The sequence below is a fragment of the Caretta caretta genome, chromosome 5 (assembly GCF_965140235.1).
Source record: "Caretta caretta isolate rCarCar2 chromosome 5, rCarCar1.hap1, whole genome shotgun sequence".
NCBI lineage: Eukaryota > Metazoa > Chordata > Testudines > Cheloniidae > Caretta > Caretta caretta.
Window position 1 is genome coordinate 52,843,433 of NC_134210.1, and position 21,720 is coordinate 52,865,152.

The following is a 21,720-nucleotide window of genomic DNA, read 5'->3' on the forward strand; positions in this document are numbered from 1 at the left end:
CCAATTTTTATAGGTCTCTGGTTCAATACAAGTCTATGGAAGTTGCTTCATCATGCTGAATTTACAAATGAGATGACCATCAACCAGCTCAGTCAGCAGGTGGTACATCCATGACGGCTTCATGATGGCTAGGTGTTATCTTCTCGTTCTTCCTTGATGCGTTTTGGGTGGATTCTGGTTTGCCCTCCGGGGGTCATCCAGTTATCTCCACTTTGCATATTCTTCGACACATCGATATCAAGGTTGAAATTCTTAGGATTAGGCTGGCACCATTTACTAACCAATTATTTCCCTGCTTCAGACTCTCAATTCCATGCACTCATCATTCATTCTTTTACTTAACAACAAAATCTGTGACTCTTGATTCATTTAACAAGTTTTATCCCACTACCTATTTTTCCCTCTTTGGATACCAAGATTTACATAGACATGACAAGGGCCCCCCGTGGGGGAAGAGCATCAGGGTGTTGTTTTAAAGAATAGCATTCTTTCCGCAAAGTTCTTATCACTTTCCAGCACAGACTCTTTGTCCTGTACTGGCCTGAAATAATTTGCACTTTGGCCTTGCATTTGTTACAGAATGAAATTCAACAGCATGGAACTGATGTTTATACCTTTTTACAATACCTATATACTCTTTTGTCTATCTTTATTTCTACTACTAGGTAATTCTATCATACTTTATATAACTTGGAGGGCAACCCAACAACTTCACTATACCAGGACACAGTCACTTTGTTATCCCTGGCAAGTCTGGTTAACAGCACTCACATGTAGCCCTTGGCAGGTAGATGACATGCTACTGGCTTGATTATCGTTGTGGGTGGTAGGGCTCTGATCTTGTTTCTCCTCTATCTTTAAATATTCTTTGATTTTTCTTCTGTTTTACCCAGTAGAATATGCTTAATAAGTTTCCCACAAACCTTAGGAAGAATATCAAAGAAAATATATAAATTAATTATGAAGCGTTTGGGAGAACTGAAACACATTGTATGACCTCCAAAAATGATCTCCCTCTAGTTAGCATGTTAGCGTGGAGTGACTTCAACTTTTTATCTGCTATCATAACATTCAAAGCTGTCACTTAATATTAACAAATAAACTCCACATCAAACAATTTTTTTAAAAGTTCTAATTCAAATTTTGTAACTGAATGTGACAGTTCAGTTAGTGTAGTAGAGGTTTGAAGACAGGCATAATCTCAACAGGATACCTGCCTCAACTCCCTTGGTAAATAAACCTCATCCTGTTTATGAAACAAGCATCATTCAGATTGTGCTAAGTGAAGGTAGTTTTCCTAATACTTGAACTTTGAAAGCCGAATACCGTAATGCCCTGATATAACAAAGGTATTTATAATCTGCCTAATCTGATTTAGTGATCAAGACATTAAAAAAGAAATACAGAGGGTGTAATTTAGTGTCTGTTTAATGTAGATTCTTGTGCTATTTAGAATGTTTACTATATAAAATTAATACTCTAAGATTTTCAAAAATGGGTGCCTAAAGTTAAATATGAACTTAGGTGCCTATTTAGGGGGGACAAATACCATTGTGATGAGTAACCATATCAAACTTAGAGAGACAAACATTTTTGAAAGTCTGGACTGAGATTTTTAAATTGTTGTCTATGTTTAATTCTGCAAGCCATTTAATCTAAGTATTTATCTTTCAAAAAAACCACCCTATGATTTGATTATATCAGTGTATAAAAAGTTGTCTTTTTAAATGAATTCTGTCATTATTCTGAAGTGGTAATTTTTTTTTAAAATCTAGACTAGACTCCATTGCCGGTCTGGTATTCAGCCTATGAAATATTCAGGCAGATTTACCCTAAAATTACATATCATGCCATACAAAAGTTGCAGAGATATGTAGGTCACGTCTTAGATCTCACATGTAAATGATCTGTTTTTCTTTTCCCCTCAATTTTTTTTGGGGGGGAAGTGTCCTTTTATGCAAGACTGGAACATACTCAGACTCAGATTTTAAATGGGCATACACATGACTTAAGCACATATAACCTCTGATGTGTGGGCAAAAATTGGAGATTCCAATCCAGGCAGTTATGCCAGTGGAAAAACTTGTGAGAGATCAGAAACTTCCAATTTAAAAATATATACTTATGTAGTGATTTTTGTTGTTGTTGTTGTTTTTTAAGGCTGGTCTATAAACAGATATTTCTTGTCTTTGGCTTTTGATACTTCTTTGTCTGTTGTCAACATTCACCATTAATTAAAAAAAACAACACACATACTCACAACTCACTGATTAGTGGCTCTAGTATAGTTTAACTTTTTTAATGAAAAGAAAAAGTAAAAGTGAGATGCTGCTTCTGGGAAAGGTACTGAAAGTGACAGTCATGTTGACACTTCTTTATTTTAAGTCCTGTGGCATCAGGGGCCTATTGTGTATTATTTAAAATGTCACAACTATAATGCATTTGTAACAAATTACTGGTATGCTATTTCATGTGCACTGATATACTGTGGGAAAATATGGAGCCATTCAATAGATTCAGTGCAATTTGAGCTTTGGAATTTACACTATGATCTTTGTATTTTAGTAAAGCTATAAAATATACACTATAATAAAATTATTTTTCATCTTGTGTTGGGAAGGTAGCTGTTGCTACATAGCTTGAAAGATCTGTGTTTGAAAGAAACACTGACTAGCCACTGCACCACACAGTAACCCAGTGAAGCTCCAGAACTGGATTGTTCAGGATTTGAAAGAGGCTTCAGACTGTGGAAGCCTAGCAGTGTTTTTATTGAATACAACTCTTAAATGGGGGTAGGCACATGGCTAAAAGCTCAATAAAATACATAAAAGAGCAATGTTACTCTGAATTTTACTCTGACAGTTTGCTTTATCTCCCAGTTGTACAGGCTTGCATAATAAGCCTGAAATGTTTGTTTCTTTTGAATTCTGATCACTGTGTGCTCTCTTTATTCTCTATACTTGCATCATTGCTTTAGGTTATTATTAATAGCTTTGGTTTTAGTAGCATACTTCAATAACATACTTTAGAATTCAGCAGTACATGTGAAAATTATGTTGGTGACAATCTCTCAGAATTGATTAATGTTAATTTCATTGAGATTTACAAAATACAAAAGGAGCGCCCTATAAATACATAAATTAAAACCGACAGAGTGATGTCAAATATGATAAGAATGGGATTAATGTTAAAATATCATCTGCATTCCTAAAAACAATTAGATGTGCTTAGAATTATCTACTCCTGTAAAGTAATGGGTTGTAAAGATCACGGATTTTCTATATTTAATTGAGCAATAAAATATTTGGGAAGAAATTATGTAGGACTAAATTGTGCCCTGACCAGCACAGGGCACAGAGGTGTAAATGAGATACTCGCATCCTGGGTAGCAGCACAGGAGTAGAAGCAGACTTTGCAGAGTGTTACATTTCTCTCTCTCTCTTTCACAAACAGTCTTTTGAGTCAGGGTTGGGGGGCAGTTGGTGGGAAAGAGCTCCACCTCCAAAACATGGAGTGGCATAGCTGCACCAGCATGTCATGCAGTGTACGCTGTGCCAGGTATACACTGCACAGTTAACTCCCCTCTTGGAGCAGCAGGGAAGCCAGGAGGAAGATTGTGACACTCTAATCACAGTCTTACTCCTGGACTGCTGCACAGACACTGCAACAATGCACTGCCCCTTACTCAGGGCAGGTTATTATCTCACAATCCAGCCCTTATTTTCGGATGTTTATAGCATGAACTCAGAACCACGAAGTATGTAGTGTTTGCTAATACTGTTTTACCAAAAGTATAATCTAATTAAAGTTAACTGTTTCCTGTTTATAGTGAGACTCAGAATGCCAGGTGTTTTCCAGTCTTACATATACCTTTCTTTGACTCTTCTAAAATAAGTTGTAGTAGTGCAGTAATGTGCTGTAAATATCATATAGGGCAGTGCCTACTGCCAAACACCAATAATGGCATTTTGCTACGTGCCTCTGTTCTGCACACACAGCACTCTGAGATCCATCTGTCAAGTCAACATATTTGTTTTGTGCACCTTTGACTGGCAGGTAATATTGTAGGTTAACAAAGAATATGCAAACGTTTTAGTGAACAAGATAAATAGATAGGATGGCCAGACCGCCACACTCTTTGTTCCAGACTTGCAAAGCCAACATCTAATTGTTAATTTGTAAAAATAGTAACATTATTGTCCTATTTATAACTTATAGAATCACAGGACTGGAAGATACCTCAAGAGGTCTTCTAGTCCATTCCCCTGCACTCAAGGTAGGACTAAGTATTATCTAGACCAGGGGTTCTCAAACTTCATTACACAGGGACCCCCTTCTGACAATAAAAATTATTTCATGACCTCAGGAGGGGGGGACCAAAGCCTGAGCCCACCCAAGCCCCAGAATTCTAGGTGTGGGGAGCCAAAGTCCGAGCCCCACAGCTCCGGGAAGGGGAGCCAAAGCTGAGGCTCAGGGACTTCAGCCCCAGGCCAGAGGCCTGCAACCTGAGTCCTGCCACCCAGGCTGAAACCCTCGGGCTTTGGCTTTGTCCCTAGGTAGTGGGGCTCTGGCTTCAGTCTTGGGCCCCAGCAAGTCTAAGCCAGCTCTGGTAACCCCATTCAAAGGGGGCCATGACCCACTTTGGGATCCCAACCCACTGTTTGAGAACCGCTGATCTAGACCATCCCTGACAGGTGTTTGTCTAACCTTCTCTTAAAAACCTCCAGTGACAGAGATTCCACAATCTCTCTCGGCAGTGTATTCCAGTGCTTAACTACCCTGACGGTTAGGAAGTTTTTTAATGTCCAATGTAAACCTCCCTTACTGCAATTTAAGCCCATTACTTCTTGTCCTATCCTCAGAGGTTAAAGAGAATACTTTTTTCTCCCTCCCCTTTGTAACAATCTTTTATCTACTTGAAAATGTATCATGTTCCGACTCAATCTTCTCTTTTCCAGACTAAACAAACCCAATTTTTTCAATCTTCTCTCATAACTCATGCTTTCTAGACCTATAATCATTTTGTCGCTCACCTCTGGACTTTCTCCAATTTGTCCACATCTTTCCTGAAATGTAGCGCCCAGAACTCAACACAAAACTCCAGTTGAGGCCATATCACCAAGGAGAAGAGTGGAAGAATTACTTCTCATGTCTTGCTTACAACACTCCTGCTAATACATCCCAGAATGATGTTTGCTTTTTTTGTAACAGTGTTAACTGTTGACTCATATTTAGCTTGAGATCCACTATGACCCCCAGATCCCTTTCTGCAGTACTCCTTCCAAGGCAGTCATTTCCCATTTGTATGTGTGCAATTGGTTGTTCCTTCCTAAGTGAATACTTTGCATTTGTCCTTATTGAATTTCATCGTATTTACTTCAGACCATTTCTCCAGTTTGTCCAGATCATTTTGAACTTTAATCCTGTCCTCCAAAGCATTTGCAATGCCTCCCAGCTTGGTATTGTCCACAGACTTTATAAGTGTACTCTCTATTCTATTATCTAAATCATTGATGAAAATACTGAACAGAACTGCACCTAGGACCAATCCCTGTGGGAGCCTACTTGATATGTTCTTCCAGTTTGACTGTGAACTACTGATAACTACTCTCTGGGAATGGTTTTCCAACCAGTTATGCACCCACCTTATAGTAGCTCCATCTAGTTTGTGTTTCCCTAGTTTGTTTATGATATAAAACACAACTGATACTGTCTTGTGGCACTCTTCCTCAACAGCATGGGAGTAGAAGTAGACTTTGCAGAGTGTTACATTTCTCACGCACACACACAGAGCATGATTCGTTACCTTTCTGCCTCAGCAAGAGAAAGCTTTCCTGGGACTTAAACTTTGTGTCTGCTCCATATCACATCAGTCTATCGACCTGACCAGCAAGCTCTTTAAGACACTGTCAGTTTTAACCTTGCCTTGCAAGTAATAATCAGTGAATCCCCCCCTTTCCTGAGTTCCCCAGAGTCATCTCTCTGCAATGTCCAGTCCCTCTCATTGGAAATTCACAGAAATTAACTGTGTTGCTTCCAAAGAGACTGTGTACACATCAGCCTATTAGGTTAGCTGAGGAATCACTCTTTACTTCAATATACAGAATGGAGATGGTTTTCAGTAAAACTAATGACAGGTTTCAGAGTAACAGCCGTGTTAGTCTGTATTCGCAAAAAGAAAAGGAGTACTTGTGGCACCTTAGAGACTAACCAATTTATTTGAGCATAAGCTTTCATGAGCTGCATCCGATGAAGTGAGCTGTAGCTCACGAAAGCTTATGCTCAAATAAATTGGTTAGTCTCTAAGGTGCCACAAGTACTCCTTTTCTTTTTAGTAAAACTAATAACTTTGTGAATAAAGAACAGAGATTTAAGTGATACTAAGCAAGAATAAAAGAGACAGGTCTGGTTACAAACAAAACAAAACACAGTTTCTAGTGACTAAAACTTAATTTTAGCAAGTTACAGTCTTTGCCTAAGCAGTTTTCTCATTATTTCAAGTTACCAGCATCTCTAGCCCTCCAGGCCAAAAGATCCAATGTTCACAGAATCAGAAGGTGCTGTCCCCTTTGTTCCCTAAGTGATGGATAGCTAGAATGTCTTTTTGCTCCCCTTTTATTTCCCAAAGTCCATTGTCTTTGCCTCAAATTCTGATCTCTGGCATGCTTAATAAGGTGTTTCCTCTGCCAATTATTAGCTTTATTGCTGTGTTTACCTTACATGTAAATGTGCTTTCATTGTCCTCTGCTTGTGATCAAGCCAGTAAGAAAGGTAAATCCACATTCCTTTGTCTAGGGCAAACTTGGCTTATGCACTGCCTCCAAAATACATTTTAAGAACATATTTCCAGCACACACATATAACTCTTTATACACAACCTATACACACATCAGTCAGTGATATTCCTGACCAGCACATCACCAGTTTACATCTGATACCTTACATGATATGTCCTGGATACACATTATGACAACAATGTTTTGGGGGTAGTCAGGATGTCAGGCCTAATACTAGTTACAGTATAATGGGCCCTGTATCATTGGCATTGAAGGGCTCTTAAGGTCACATGTTAGCTTTTGAAAAAGATTTTTTTATTTTAATACATTGTAGCTTTTGGTTTTGCTGCATTATTTGCAGCAATCAAACTTTAAATCTGCTATAGAGAATTGTAAGCAGAGAATGAAGTTCAATTGAAAAGTTTAAAAGAATATGCTTGAAATGTAGACTTTCTTTTTGTCCTTCAGGGTTAAGGCCAGACTCTTGCGATCCCAATTTTTTCTTTAAAAGAAAGATCCCCAAATCATTGTTGCTGTCCTTTTAGCTGAGGAAAGCTGTCTGTGGCTCTCTTTGGAGCTCATCATTGTTGCTCTTGAACTGTTGAGAGGGATCACTGCAAAGGTATATGAAGCAATTCCTTGTCCCATCTGGTACAGAGCTTGCTTTTCTACTCAGTATTCCTATTCTGGAAGTGAAGGAGTGAACGCCTGGAAGTGGAAGAGTGAGGTGAGGTCTTGAATTCCCTTTCCTTATAGTGACATCTTGGTCTATCATTAGATCACTCAGCTGGACTCACTGGTTTTTTTTTTTTTTTTTTTAAATTCATACCCTCTTGGGCTTGTTTTAATGTTTGGTTCTGTGGCTCTTTTACTTCGGTCAAGAGGTCAGAACATGGAGCCTCTCTCAAGTTTAGTGTCAAATTCACTCCATAGTTTGTATGTGATTTTTGAGGTCTAGTCTCTCTTAGATATATTTAATTTACCTTAGTGTTGATGGAGAGTTAGAAACTTGCATTGATTGGAAAATATGTTCATAAATATAAAAAATGTTGGTCAGTAATACCTGTAATTTACCCTGCTTCATTTGTATGTTCAAATTCATTGTTATCACCATTATGGCAAATCCCAAAGATATGTAGGCTTCTTGTAGATCAACCTTGTAACTATTCTACACTACTTGTCAGGGGTAAGCCAGCTCCCTGGTGCCCCATAATGGCTGTCACGCCCAGCTGCTCTGTCATGCCTTCACACATTCCTTTACTCAGCCAGTCCAAATAGGGTTTTCTTTATTGGGGTACTCCAGGTCTCTCAGGCCCCAAAACACAGGCCAACAGAAAGGCTTTAAAACAAAACAGGAAAACAGTTTCATGTGCTGTGAAGTCCTGGCAATCTCTTTCTCTCAGGTGCCATACTTTCTGACCTTCTCTCATCCACAGGCACATTCCCCAAAGTCCTCTCCAGTTTGAGCCATTTTACCAGACTGCTCTGATTCCCTTGCAACCTGTTTCCATTTCTTCCGGCCTGGAACCCTTTTGAGACAGGCCTACCTCACGCAGTCCCATTTGGATTGTCACTGCCTAGGTCTCCCTACTCAGGCAGCCTTCCTTTCTCAGCCACAGAGCCTGCAAGTCTCCTGTCTGTATTCACCCCTTTTTCTTTTAACCACCATGCCTAGTTGACCCCAGCGGGGACTAGTAATGACCTAACTAGCTACAGGTGTCTCTCATTGGACTCCGTTAACCCTGTGTTTTGAGAACGCTGTTGGTCACAAGGAACTTGGCCCTGATCCCTCTAAAAGGGACACAGCACAACCTGGATCCATCTGTAGCTGGGTTGTTAAGACGGTCTGGCTGGAGATTCAGCCTACAGCCATAATTGGCAATTTTATCACCACTGAAGTTTTTGGTGACCACATGATCACCATTTGTGTAGCATGCTTTGTAATTTGTTGGTCTTCTATCTTAATGATATATCCATACCTAGGAACCCACTGAAATTGAACCAGTACTGATGGAGGTTGTTGCTAGGTTCGGCTATGAATATGCTCATTGCTGATCTTGCCCTGCCAGTTACCGTGGAAAAGCTGATGAAGGTGAAGGGAGAACTGAAAATGTCAGTCCAATGCTTTTCAGCCTTCCTCAGCCCCACATTTCACTGCCATACAATAGAGTTGGTATAACTGTGGTTCTGAAGATCCCAGGCTTTGTAGCAAGCTTGATGTCACAATGACTCTACAGGGGCTGTTGAAAGGTCCAAAACATGGTGTCAGCTGCTGCTATACAAGTTTTCACATCTTTTCGATATCCTCCAGCACTGTGTGATGCTTCCCAAGGTGTGGATGTTTATTGTGAGGAGAAAATTTTTGGTTTCTATATAGGGAGCCAGGTCTTGTAATATGTACTCTCTGTAAATGGTGTAGCTATGGTAATCTACAAGTTTGTACTCTTGGACTGCTTTTGAGTTTGATGCACAGCAAAGTGTTTAAAATCCAGAACTAGTGTAAGTGGGTGCAACACCACTAACTCAAGGTTGTTACTACAGTATACAACAAGGATGAATTTGGCTGATGGCATGTGACAGATAGCTGTGCCTGTACATATGAGAAAATATGATCTTAAAATATACCAGCTATCTTTTACTAGACTTCATCTTGTTACTGTTGTGTAATCATCCAGTTCCAGCTAGCCAGGGATTTGCTCAGACGTGTCTTAGACATGTTTATTAACAAGTTAAAATTAAATGTTCACAGTTTAAGTGGACTGTGCATGAGATAGTGGAAGTGGATTCAAAGTAAAGGGAAAATTGCTTGCATGTGTGTTTGAGGCCAGGGAACTACATTGTTTAGCATTAGCTGACATCTATAACTGAAGGTTTTTCGTCTTCCTGAATGAGCAGATTTCCCGTGCTGATCTCTGGTGGTAGCAAAAGAGCCCAGGTCATTTGAACTGAATTCAAACAGCATTTACTATTGGCCTGAATTTTGGGGAATGACTTCACGTCATATGTTAGATAAGATTTAAGCGTTGTGAGCCAAAAAGGAAGACAATAAAACATAAAGACTCTGCTTGGGACAGAGGAGCTGCGTGTTTCCTTGGGACAGGTGATAAAATGGGATACAGAAAGACAGCCAGCTTTTACGATGGGGGAGAGACACAACTGAAGACTTTCCCAAAGAATAATGGGCAACCTCTGATGAACGAACAAGTGAACAGTTTGCTTAGAGTAATGAATGCCTCTGAAAACAGCAAGTTTGCAGGCACCAGATGGAAGAAGAACATTTACTGCAATTTCTGCATCCCATTGTGCAACAGCCAACAGAGCTGTTAAAGCTTTCGGGTGATTTCTAAGCTTTTTAATGTGCTTTTCTTTGAAGGTGTTTTGCATTTCCCTGTCAGTTTGTGTGCTAGGCTCAGCTGTCATAGAAACAAATTTTACTGGCAAATTATCAGAATAGAGAAAAACATGAAGTATAAACTGAAATAAATACATTTAATCATATATTTTAAGGTCAGGCTTGACAAAGCCCTGGCTGGGATGATTTAACTGGGAATTGGTCCTGCTTTGAGCAGGGGGTTGGACTAGATGACCTTCTGGGGTCCCTTCCAACCCTTATATTCTATGGTTCTATGATTCTATGATTCTATATTACATAAGTCACTAGGTGGACAGGAAGCTTAAGTTAAATAATATGGAAATATGTACAGAATGGGAGAAAGGTAGTTTACTGGCTCGTTTTTTGGGGCAAAATTGTGTCCCATGATCAATGTCAAACATGTGAATTAATATTTGAAGAAAAAAAGTCAGTCTGAATCCAAACATCATCAACTTTGAAAGGAACTGTGTGTGTTGTATTTTTTTGCATTGCAGTGTTCAGGTCTAGTTCCAGGAGTGGAGATCTCCAATAACAATACTCAAAGGAATATCTTTCAATATCTATGCCCAACAGGTCTAGCTAGGGCAGAAATTTCATTCTAAATTTCCTGGCTTGTGTTAGCTAATGTCACAGCCTTAACATTACTTTAACTCTGAGAATTACTGGACCTAATTTCAGAGTAGCAGCCGTGTTAGTCTGTATCCGCAAAAAGAAAAGGAGGACTTGTGGCACCTTAGAGACTAACAAATTTATTTGAGCATAAGCTTTCAGCTGACGAAAGTTTATGCTCAGATAAATTTGTTAGTCTCTAAGGTGCCACAAATCCTCCTTTTCTTTTTGTGGACCTAATTTGTAAGTGAGTGACATCTGGACACTGTTAATTTTCTGTGAAGAAAGGAAGGGTTTAATGTAACTAAAAGATGGGGACAGGATTGGATTGTTAGGAAGAGCAGGTCTGTCTATCTGGTCTTTTCCCCCTCCTCCCACCAGTTCCCTCATTTCCTGCCTTGCTTTTCTGATGTACTTTACTCTCCTGTCGCCAATTTCCTCACCTCTCTTCAGGATGAGAACCAGCAGGGGAAAGGCTAGATAGAACTGAAGTGGAGGTTGTGGGTGTGAAAGAGACCAGAGCAGATCAGTGAAAGGACACAGCAATGGTTGTGCTGTGAGGTAGGCAGGGAGCATAATACTCTCTGCTTGCATGATGGGGATTGTATCTTTTGTCGTTATGGGAGGATTAGGGAGTTCTGTTCAGAGAAGGAGAATCAGCTAGGTCTGGGGGAGGGAGGCCGAATTCCTGTGGGGCCAAAAAGGAGAGAGAAATTGAGGAACTGCAAAAGTTTGTATTAATCTCTCTGAACAGAACACAGCTAAAAATCTACCATGGATGGTGGATATACCATATTGAAAAGTCTAAAGGATTTCAAATGCATCTATTTTCAACAAGTAGTTGCTAAGGCACAACATATAGATTTCCTCTAATTTACTGTGTCCATAGCTAAGGTTGCCCAACATTTCCCATTATAAGATCCTGTTTTCAGTTATTTATAACTTTGCTAAACTTCAGTTCTTCAGGCTGAAGTTTTCCATGCCAGGTGTCTGCCTCGGGGTTAGTTTTTTTGGAAAGTTTCAGCAAAAAAACACTCTGCTGTTTCCAAGAACAAGATTAGGGAAAAATAACTTGTCCAAATTTGGACAAGTTATAAGCCTCTGAAAAATCACAGTTCGCACATGGTCAGCAGAGACTTGTTGGAGTTTGGTAGGTCTCCAAAGATTCTGTTTTCACTGGGCATGCTCCGTCTCAGGGCTGCATGTGCTGAGCAGGGCTTTTGCTGCAATAACTCTTCCTGGCCGCCAGGGACAATTGTGGTGTCAGGCACCAGGACTGAAAACTGAAACAACCTCACCTGTGCTCTCAATGTTTACGCTGCGAAGCCCAGGAGAAGAAGGAAGCCACCTGACTGTAATGAAGAGGTGGTGGGGGATAGAGACCAGCATGAAAGGATAGGGAGAAACAAGGTGTGTGGGTAGGAGGAGTGGTTATAGAATTCCTAGTCTTCCACAGTAAGGAGCTGAATAAATGTAGAAACTTCCTAGTTGCTGCTTAAAGCAGGACTATTTTTGTTTATGTCCTCATGCTACATGACGTCAGAAGTGAGTGGATCTCTCTGAAGGCGTGCCGGAACCTGTGTAGAAGTGGGGGGGCCTTGGGTACCAGAACTGTGGCCAAGCTCCTCCTCTTCCCTCTGGCGCCTCGTCTCCTGGTGAAGCCAGAGCCAGGCAGTGGTAAGAGTTGCCCAGGGAACCTGGGCCACAGTGGGGAGGCCCGCATTCTCCACCTGCCCTGGGTGGGGGGTCGGGGTGCCTGAGAGCAGTCCCTGGCCTATGTCCCCACCTCCTGGGGCATGCTGCCGAGGGCAGGTGCAGTGTCCGGGGCTCTCTACAGTGGCCTGGGCTCCCTGGGCAGCTCTTACCATGGCTCAGCTCAGGTTTCCAGCCAGCCCATGGGTGGGGGCAGGGCCTTGTGGCAAGGGGGTTAAGGCCCACCTCAGCCCCCCACCAGGAAGAGGCTGGCGCTGCTGGCAGGGTCTGAGCTTTGCGGCAGGGGAGTGGATCTCCTTATTAGCTCCCCTGCTACAAAATGTAGCCTGTACCACCACTGTCTGCCTGCCCGAGTCTATTAAGCCCATGTTAAAAAGTGGGCGGGCATGGCCCCCCTGGCCACCTCCGGTTCTGTCGTCCCTGTCCTTCTCTCTAAAGAAGGAGTAAAGAAAAGAGACCTCTGGAGTGGTAAGTGTTAGGATATAGATATTCAGGCCTGTCTGTAAAGGCCTATACTCTAAGAATTTAGGTGTATTCTTATCACTTAGCTAGTTATAGAGGTATAAAAGAAAGAATCAAAATCACTGTCTGCCGGTGTAAGGGCCTTCTCTTACTGTGACAGTCTGAGGCCCTGTTCTTAACCTAAGGCCTTTGGCTAAGCAGCAGAGGCAGCCATAAGCTGGGAAGGGAGCGGTCACACCCTTACATTCCAAACTAGTAACATTGAAAGAAGGTGCTTGTGGGCTGTTAGGAATACACTCCTGTCCTGATAATGCTGATCACCTCCAGAGAAAGGGAAGAGCCTAGAAAATGTAAAAGGAAAGTTAGTTTGATAGCATCCTATCTGGCAAGAACTCACTTATCAATAGCTGGGATGTGAAATCCTCACTTCTGTATTGTTTTGTCATTATAGTTCCCACTTTGCTATTGTTTGTCTGTATAATCTCTGTCTGGTTCTGTGATTGTTTCTATCTGCTGTATAGTTAATTTTGCTGGGTGTAAACTAATTAAGGTGGTGGGATATAATTGGTTACATAATCATGTTACAATATGTTAGGATTGATTAGTTAAATTTCAGGAAAATGATAGGTTAAGGTATAGCTAAGCAGAAGTCAAGTTTTACTATACAGTCTGCAGTCAATCAGGAAGTAAGGGGGCGGGGAATGGGAAACAGGGAATGGGGGTGGGGAAATTGGAATCATGTTTTTCTAAGGGCAGGAAGGGGAACAGGGACACAGGTAAGGCTCTGTGGTGTCAGAGCTGGGAAGGGGGACAGTAAGGAAGGAAACTGGAATCATGCTTGCTGGAAGTTCACCCCAATAAATATTGAATTGTTTGCACCTTTGGACTTTGGGTATTTTTGCTCTCTGTTCATGCGAGAAGGACCAGGGAAGTAAGTGGGTGAAGGAATAAGCCCCCTAACAGTAAGTAAGCAGGGGAAGTGGATAATCAGAAAGGAGTCCTGTGAAAGCTGCTACAGGAAGGAGGCAGAGCCCTATCTTAATGCAGCAATGGAGCCCTTAGGACAAAAGGCTCCATTAGAGAAGTTTAATTTTAGCAACTGAAGCAGCTGGCTGTGCTGAATTTATAGATTTTTAGTAATTCTGGGTGGCTTCTGGTCTAACAGGGAAAGCACAAAAATGCCAGGTAAATTCCTGATATTTGCCATGTATGATGCTGATGATTGTATCCTATGTGTCCCACCCCTCACTGATGAGGAAAAGAAAGAATACCCCAAAGTGAAAGAGGCTTTTGATGCCCGTTTAATAGGCAGACAGAATATTATATATGCAAGGGCCAAATTTCATAGGAAGTGTCAGGAACAAGGGGAAACAGCTGAGACTTTTATTACTGAAGTTCATAGTCTTGCTGAACGTTGCAAATATGGAATATTAAAAGAAGAATTAATAAGAGACAGGATAGTTGTTGGAATAACAACCAATTTACCAGCTCAGTTTCAGTTGGACTCAATGATCAGCAAGTTGGATTCAATATGAAGGGCAGCGCCGATCACTATTACTGGTACGACTTGAACTACTCCAGTTTCCAACCTTCTGTTCCTCGCTTCCCAGCTATTAGGTGCAAAGGCAGGGTCCTGGATGCATTACTGTGCACAGCCAACTATTAAGACGGCTTACTTCACAATTTAATCTGAAAACCACATCAAAAATACTGTCAAAAAGTCAAGAAGCTCCTTTTCTGAAATAGTTGAGCCTCTCAGACAGTACATCAGACATGACCTAAAGAACTGTGGCAGCAGGAGATGTCGGATTATATTTTGGATCAGTGGTGCATTTCTTGGAAGATAAACCAATCAGATCTGCATCCTGTAAGACTCTCTGGATCAGCTCTCGCATGCTCCTCCGAACTAAAAGATCCTTCTTCATTACAACAGGATATGTTGTGGTGACAGGTGATTTAACTTACATCTTTACCGTTGGGGCTTCTTAAGCTCCCCAAGCTACCCCTGGGGAGTTCAAGAACAACATGCCATCTGGTTACGGACTGCTCTCTATCATCTTGATGGTGGATGGATGCACTTGACCTCTCTGGATGGTGCTGCCATGCTAGAGTGGCTATGTCATTTACCCAGTGTCTCATTGTTTGTGCCATCAGAAGCGATGTGCCAGAAGAAGTTAGACCCAGATCTCACACTAGCAAAAGCTACAGCAAACTGAGAATTCAAGAAACTATAAAGAATAGCAATGTGATTTACGTACTAGCAGCATAGGGGAGAGTGCATCAAATAATATTGAAACAAAGAGAAATGTTTGTTTGGAGAGCAGATAAAATTTGTAGGATACATCATTAGCAATCATCAGGGAGTTCAGCCAAATTCAAACAAATTGAAGACATTACTCATCTTACCTGAACCTAAAGATGTTTCTGGGCATGACAAATCATTTTGAGAAACTCTTACCAAATTTAGCTCATCTAACAAAACAGTGAAGAGAGCTCCATAATGGTCACAATACTTGGATCTGGGATAGTCCACAACAAAAAGTATTTAATACAATAGTTCAGGGGTCAGCAACCTTTTAGAAGTGGTGTGCCGAGTCTTCATTTATTCACTCTAATTTAAGGTTTCGCGTGCCAGTAATACATGTTAATGTTGTTAGAAGGTCTCTTTCTATAAGTCTATAATATATAACTAAACTATTTATTGTATGTAAAGTAAATAAGGTTTTAAAAATGTTTAAGGAGCTTAATTTAAAATTAAATTAAAATGCAGAGCCCCCTGGATCGGAGGCCAGGACCCAGGCAGCGTGAGTGCCACTGAAAATCAGTTCGCGTGCCGTAGGTTGCCTACCCCGCAATAAGAAAAGGAGGACTTGTGGCACCTTAGAGACTAACCAATTTATTTGAACATAAGCTTTCATGAGCTACAGCTAACTTCATCGGATGCATACTGTGGAAAATACAGAAGATGTCTTTATACACACAAACTATGAAAAAATGGGTGTTCATCACTACAAAGGTTTTCTCTCCCCCCACCCCACTCTCCTGCTGGTAATAGCTTATGTAAAATGATCACTCTCCTTACAATGTGTATGATAATCAAGGTGGGCCATTTCCAGCACAAATCCAGGTTTTCTCCCACCCACAAACAAACCCACTCTCCTGGGGTAATAGTTTTTTCTCTACCAGCAGGAGAGTGGGGTGGGGGGAGAGAAAACCTTTTGTAGTGATTAACACCCATTTTTTCATGATTTGTGTGTATAAAAACATCTTCTGTATTTTCCACAGTATGCATCCAATGAAGTGAGCTGTAGCTCATGAAAGCTTATGCTCAAATAAATTGGTTCGTCTCTAAAGTGCCACAAGTCCTCCTTTTCTTTTTGCGAATACAGACTAACACAGCTGTTACTCTGAAACCTACCCCTGCAATAGTTTATTGAATATTGTGTTTTGGTACAATATTTAGTAAACTATTCAACAACAGTCACAGTGGACACACCTCCATATGGTTTAGGATCAGTGCTTACACAAATGCACCCAGGAGACCAGAGACCTGTTACATTGATATCAAAAAGCCTCACAGAAACCAAGCAGCAATGTGCTCAAGTGGAAAAGGAAGCTCTAGCAGTCACTTGGTTCTGTGAACAGCTCATTGCTTATCTGTTTAGCTTGAATTTTAATATAGAAACAGACGACAAGCTCTTAGTGGGATTATTGGGTTCAAAACCACATGGTGACTTTCCACTTAGTATTGAAAGATTTTGGCTATGGCTGATGCTATTTTCTTTTAACATTGAAAACACACCAGGGAAAGCACTCATAGTAGAAGGCACTCTATCTAGAGTCCCACTTTAGTAGCCACCTATGGAAGAAGAAAAGGCTTTTAGAGAAATACGTCAAAGTACACTTTGACCTAGTTCTGGCAGCAATTCCAGCATCTGCCAGCTGACTTCAGCAAATTAAAGATGAACAACTAAAAGATGACTCAACTCTGCCAAAGAGGGTGACGTTGAAGAAGGCAGCTTCTAACAGACCTATACCATATTGGGAGGACCGAAATGACCTTCACGTGACTGATGGCCTTCTTCTGAAAGGACAGCACATTCTTATCCCTATAGTACTTTAGAAAGCGGTGCTCTTCAAAATCCATGAAGGGCACCAAAGTATAAACCAAGGTATAAGGACCAAAGTATAAGTGCAGTGCCGTAACTAGGGCACTCTAGCGCCTGGGACGAGCAAGCATATTTGCACCGCACACTTTTTTTCCTCTTCATTTCTCCACGTCATTTCTCCGCCCCTCAGTTTTGCGCCCTGGACAGCTGCCCCACTCACCCTGCCCTGGTTATGGCCCTGGGCAGAAGCACAACTATCTGTATAGTGACCCAGTCCAAGTAGGTAATTTCAGGTCTTAGTAGAGGGCTGCAAGATATGTAACGGAGGGGTGGGGGAAGACATTTGCCAGAACCATTACTCTCTGCAAAGCTTCCTGACAGACCTTGGCATTGGGTAGCCACATATTTGTTTTTCTGGAAAGCGTACACATACATTACTATAGTTGATAACTTCTCCAGATATATTGACTTACACAGACCACATTGGCTCAAGTCATCCAGAAACTAGTTGATGTTTACAGGACATGGAGTTCGTGAAGTTCTCATATCTGATAATGGGACTCAATTTACCTCTGAATTATTCTTAGCATTTGCATGGGACTTTGATTTTGAACATCAGACTAGTGGTCCACGTTATCCCTAAAGCAACTGGGGGGTTGGTGGGAGGGAGGGGCCTCTTAAAAGACTTCTGCAAAAATCATTGGACACATATAAAGCACTCCTGACATAGTGATCAACACCACTTGCATCTGGACTATCTCTAGCAGATCTTCTGATGAGAAGACGGTGAAGGATGGCTTTGACTGTGGCATGGATACAACTTAAACGTAAGTGCCCGATGACAGAATTTTGAAAATGGAATGCTGAAATAAAAATCCAGCAGCAACAAAACTTCAATGTTGAGCAAAGAAGAAAAGCACCACCTGAACTGAAACCAGGGAACAATATTTGGCTTAGTAGCCTCCAGACATTTGGAACAATTCAGAACTTGGCTGAAACTCTAGATCCTATCTAGTGGAGATTCTAAAAATACTTCTCTGGAGGAATTGTGTTCATCTTCAGTATTTCCCAACACAACAAAGAGAGGATCTGGGATCTGCAAGCACTCTATCAGGAAGTGAGTCCTCTCCACAGGGAACTCCACACACAAACTCAACAGAGATGAGAACATGGTCTGGAAGACCTCACAGATTTGATCTTTAGAATACTGCTGAGGATTATTTTTAAATGCAAGTGATAAGGGGATATAGTAATGTAAAGAGTTTTAAGGAATTTTGAGTTTATTTTGAATTGTTGTGCATGTATACATTGTCTTATTATTTGTTTTAATCTTTTATTATAAAGAAAAGGAGATGTGGAGTGGTTGTAGAGGTTCTGGTTCTCCACAGTTACGAGCAAGGTCCAGGATGTGTTGCAGCAGGAAACTTAATAAACATAGCAACTTCCTGTTTAGGAAGTTCTCTAGTTGCTGCTTAAAGCATGGCTCTTCAGTTTATGTTCTCACACTACAGTGATCAGGGCAGGGGGAGAGGTTGAGGGAGTTGAGATGTAGGGAGAGGATAGGGGCAGGCTCAGAAGGGTGAAAGGGGCAAGCTGTGTGGGTGGGGTGGCAGGAGAGAAGTAGGCAGTGACAGGCTGCAGAGGAGGTATGCGCAGTGACAGGGTGTGAGGGGCAGAATGGGGCAGAGAAAGTTTGCAGTTGGGGATGGTGGGAGTGACAGAGACAGGCTTTGGGGGCTGATGCTAGGGACACAAAAGGTAGGTGGTGATGGTGGTAGGGGTGATAAGGAAAGATTGTAACCACTAGATTACAGTTCCTTCCAGAACCTAGAATAGAACCAAGGATTCTTTGAGTCTCAGGTTCCTCTGCTGTCTAACTAATATCTTTAAAATCAACTGGCAAGTATGTTTCTCATCCCCTCTAGAGCTGATCCACAAAAAGGGTAACAGTCTGCTATTTCTATCCGTTACTCCCTTAGCTCAAGTGATAGAACTCTGTGCTGATGAAGCATGTGGGGAGTTCAGTGTGGTTCTACAGTATGGAATTTCTGTTTTTGTTTGCTTTTAAAAAAAACCTAGGTAATTACATGCAACCCCCCTACCCCCACACACACACTCATGTTAGAAAATTAAGGCTCCCAAAGTCAGAAAATACCAGAGTTAAGGTGTCTCAGGTGACCTTAATTTGGCCCCCTTATACATGTATATTATGATTAGGGCTCCATGTCTGTCACAGATGTCATGGAAGTCACAGATTCTGTGACTTTCTATGACCTCTGTGACTTCTGCAGCGGCCAGTGTGGTTGACCCCAGGGCCACATATGAAGTGGAATAAAAATGCTAAGTACTGTGAACAGTCAGATCCCAGGTGTCTCAAAATGGGTACCTAAAATTAGTGGACAATTTTGGCCTTAAACTCTCTCAGCCCCAGTTCCTAAGCTATAAAATGGGGCTAATTATACCTCCCTTCCTCACATACGTGTTGTGAAGATTAGTTCATGAATGTTTGTGAAGCACTCAAATATTATGGTGATAAATACCACCAAAAAGCCCAGGAGGAAATAAATCAATTGTAGTCAGTGCATGGTTTGGGCAGTGTACAATAATATGGCATGGGCCACACACTGAATGATGTGTATAGAAATCAATATTTAATATCTACCCATTCAGTGAGTACTGGCCATCCTGTGCACTAAATGAGGCAGGAAAAAATAGTATGGGATCATGTAATTAAAGAATTAAAGATCAGGTAACAGTATGTGATCATGTAAGTAATATGGTCATGTAATTATAATGCATATACATACGAGGGCCAAATTTAGGTTGCATAGACAACCTTCATTCTGGCATTTCCAAACTTTTGAGTACTTGACTTTGCAACCTTTACTTTCTTTTACCATAATTTTTGGGGGATAAAACTGTAAATAAATTCATGTTGATTCCTTATGATAGTACATACATACCAGTTTTTTTACAGTAAATCACATAGTACATTGTGTGGGCTTTTTAATAAACTATATCCTGCTGTCGAAATGGTCTAATAATAAGATGTATATGACTGAAATCTTGAAGGGTAGGATCTCCAATTTGGGATACTTGTCATGTGAGGCCAGTTTTGAGGTCTTACACCCTGATGGTATCCCTTTAAATATTGCTTCATTTATTTGTGGAGTTCTTGTCCTTTTTCAAATAAAATAAAATAAAATGAATATTTCAAAGAAAGCAAGAGAGACTGAGTTAGCTGAAACACATCATGTCTTATGGATAATTAGGGAGGTTTTAAAAAACTAGCTATGTACCTTGTGGACTGGAAATGCTGCAGAGGAGCTTTGGAATTATACAACCAGCATACAGTACAGTGCTTTATGCAGTAAATGCCCTATAAAAACTTATTTTAAAACGTATTGCGTGCTTGCAGTACAGTTTTAAAACTATAACATCTTGGCCACTTATGATTCAGTATTATAATAGGCTAATCACTTGCACACTTTCAATTTTAAACCTCTAGCTATTGCATTATAAGATTTCAAAATAATTATCAAACTTGTAAATGTCTGTACAATATATGGATTGTTTTGTTGAAAAAGCAGCAAAGTTCATGCTAAGATCTTGTATGGAAAGTTTCAGCAGCCAGAAAATGTGGTTTATAATGGAAGTGTGGATCCATATGGGCAATAATATCAGAGAATTACCCTCTGATCCCACTGAGGGTTACCAAAAGGAACTACACCATTTGCTGAAGAAACTCCCTGAAAAAGCACAAGAACAAATCCGCACAGACACACCCCTGGAACCTCGACCTGGGGTATTCTATCTGCTACCCAAGATCCATAAACCTGGAAATCCTGGATGCTCCATCATCTCAGGCATTGGCACCCTGACAGCAGGATTGTCTGGCTATGTAGACTCCCTCCTCAGGCCCTACGCTACCAGCACTCCCAGCTACCTTGGAGACACCACTGACTTCCTGAGGAAACTTCAATCCATCGGTGATCTTCCTGATAACACCATCTTGGCCACTATGGATGTAGAAGCCCTCTACACCAACATTCCACACAAAGATGGACGACAAGCCGTTAGGAACAGTATCCCTGATAATGTCATGACAAACCTTGGTGGCTGAACTTTGTGACTTTGTCCTCACCCATAACTATTTCACATTTGGGGACAGTGTACACCTTCAAATCAGCGGCACTGCTATGGGTACCCGCATGGCCCCACAGTATGCCAGCATGCCGGCCCCATGGACTTGTGCTCGTCCAGCTTTTCTGAATAGTCCTGAACTACTACTTTCTCCACAGAGGGCTGGTCTCCTCCTCCCCATGCTGTGCTGCCCAGTGCAGTAGTCTGGGAGTTGACCTTGTTCATGAAGACAGAGGCAAAAAAAGCACTGAGTACATTAGCTTTTGCTACATCCTCTGTCCCTCTTGGGACAATAGCAAACAGTAGTGATCCTCCAGGAGATAGGGTGATCTGAAAAGTATTGGGTAAGTGACTGCAAGATTATCATCCCAATCTAGGCCATGATTTTCAAAAATAGATGCCTACTATGCTTACTTATTCCTAAGTAAGTGGTCTGATTTCCAAAATTACTGAGCATTCAGGAGATCCCATTGATATTAGTGGAAACTTCTGAGTGCCCAGTACTTTTGAAAATCAGGCCACTTTGCCACTTTAA

At 41.1% G+C, this 21,720-nt stretch overlaps 1 protein-coding gene across 7 annotated transcripts in view; it reads left to right on the top strand.

The window, feature by feature from the left end:
• The window catches only part of ATG10 (autophagy related 10), a 156,323-nt gene that overhangs the window by 31,966 nt on the left and 102,637 nt on the right, over window positions 1-21,720 (top strand). For 6 of the 7 annotated variants that reach the window (XM_048850081.2, XM_048850082.2, XM_048850083.2 and 3 more), the window contains exon 4: window positions 4,219-4,276. The exons of the other annotated variant lie outside the window; for it this stretch is intronic. In XM_048850081.2, the coding sequence (XP_048706038.1) occupies window positions 4,219-4,276 (58 nt within the window). The remainder of the gene's footprint in view (window positions 1-4,218; window positions 4,277-21,720) is intronic. 7 annotated transcript variants of the gene reach the window in all.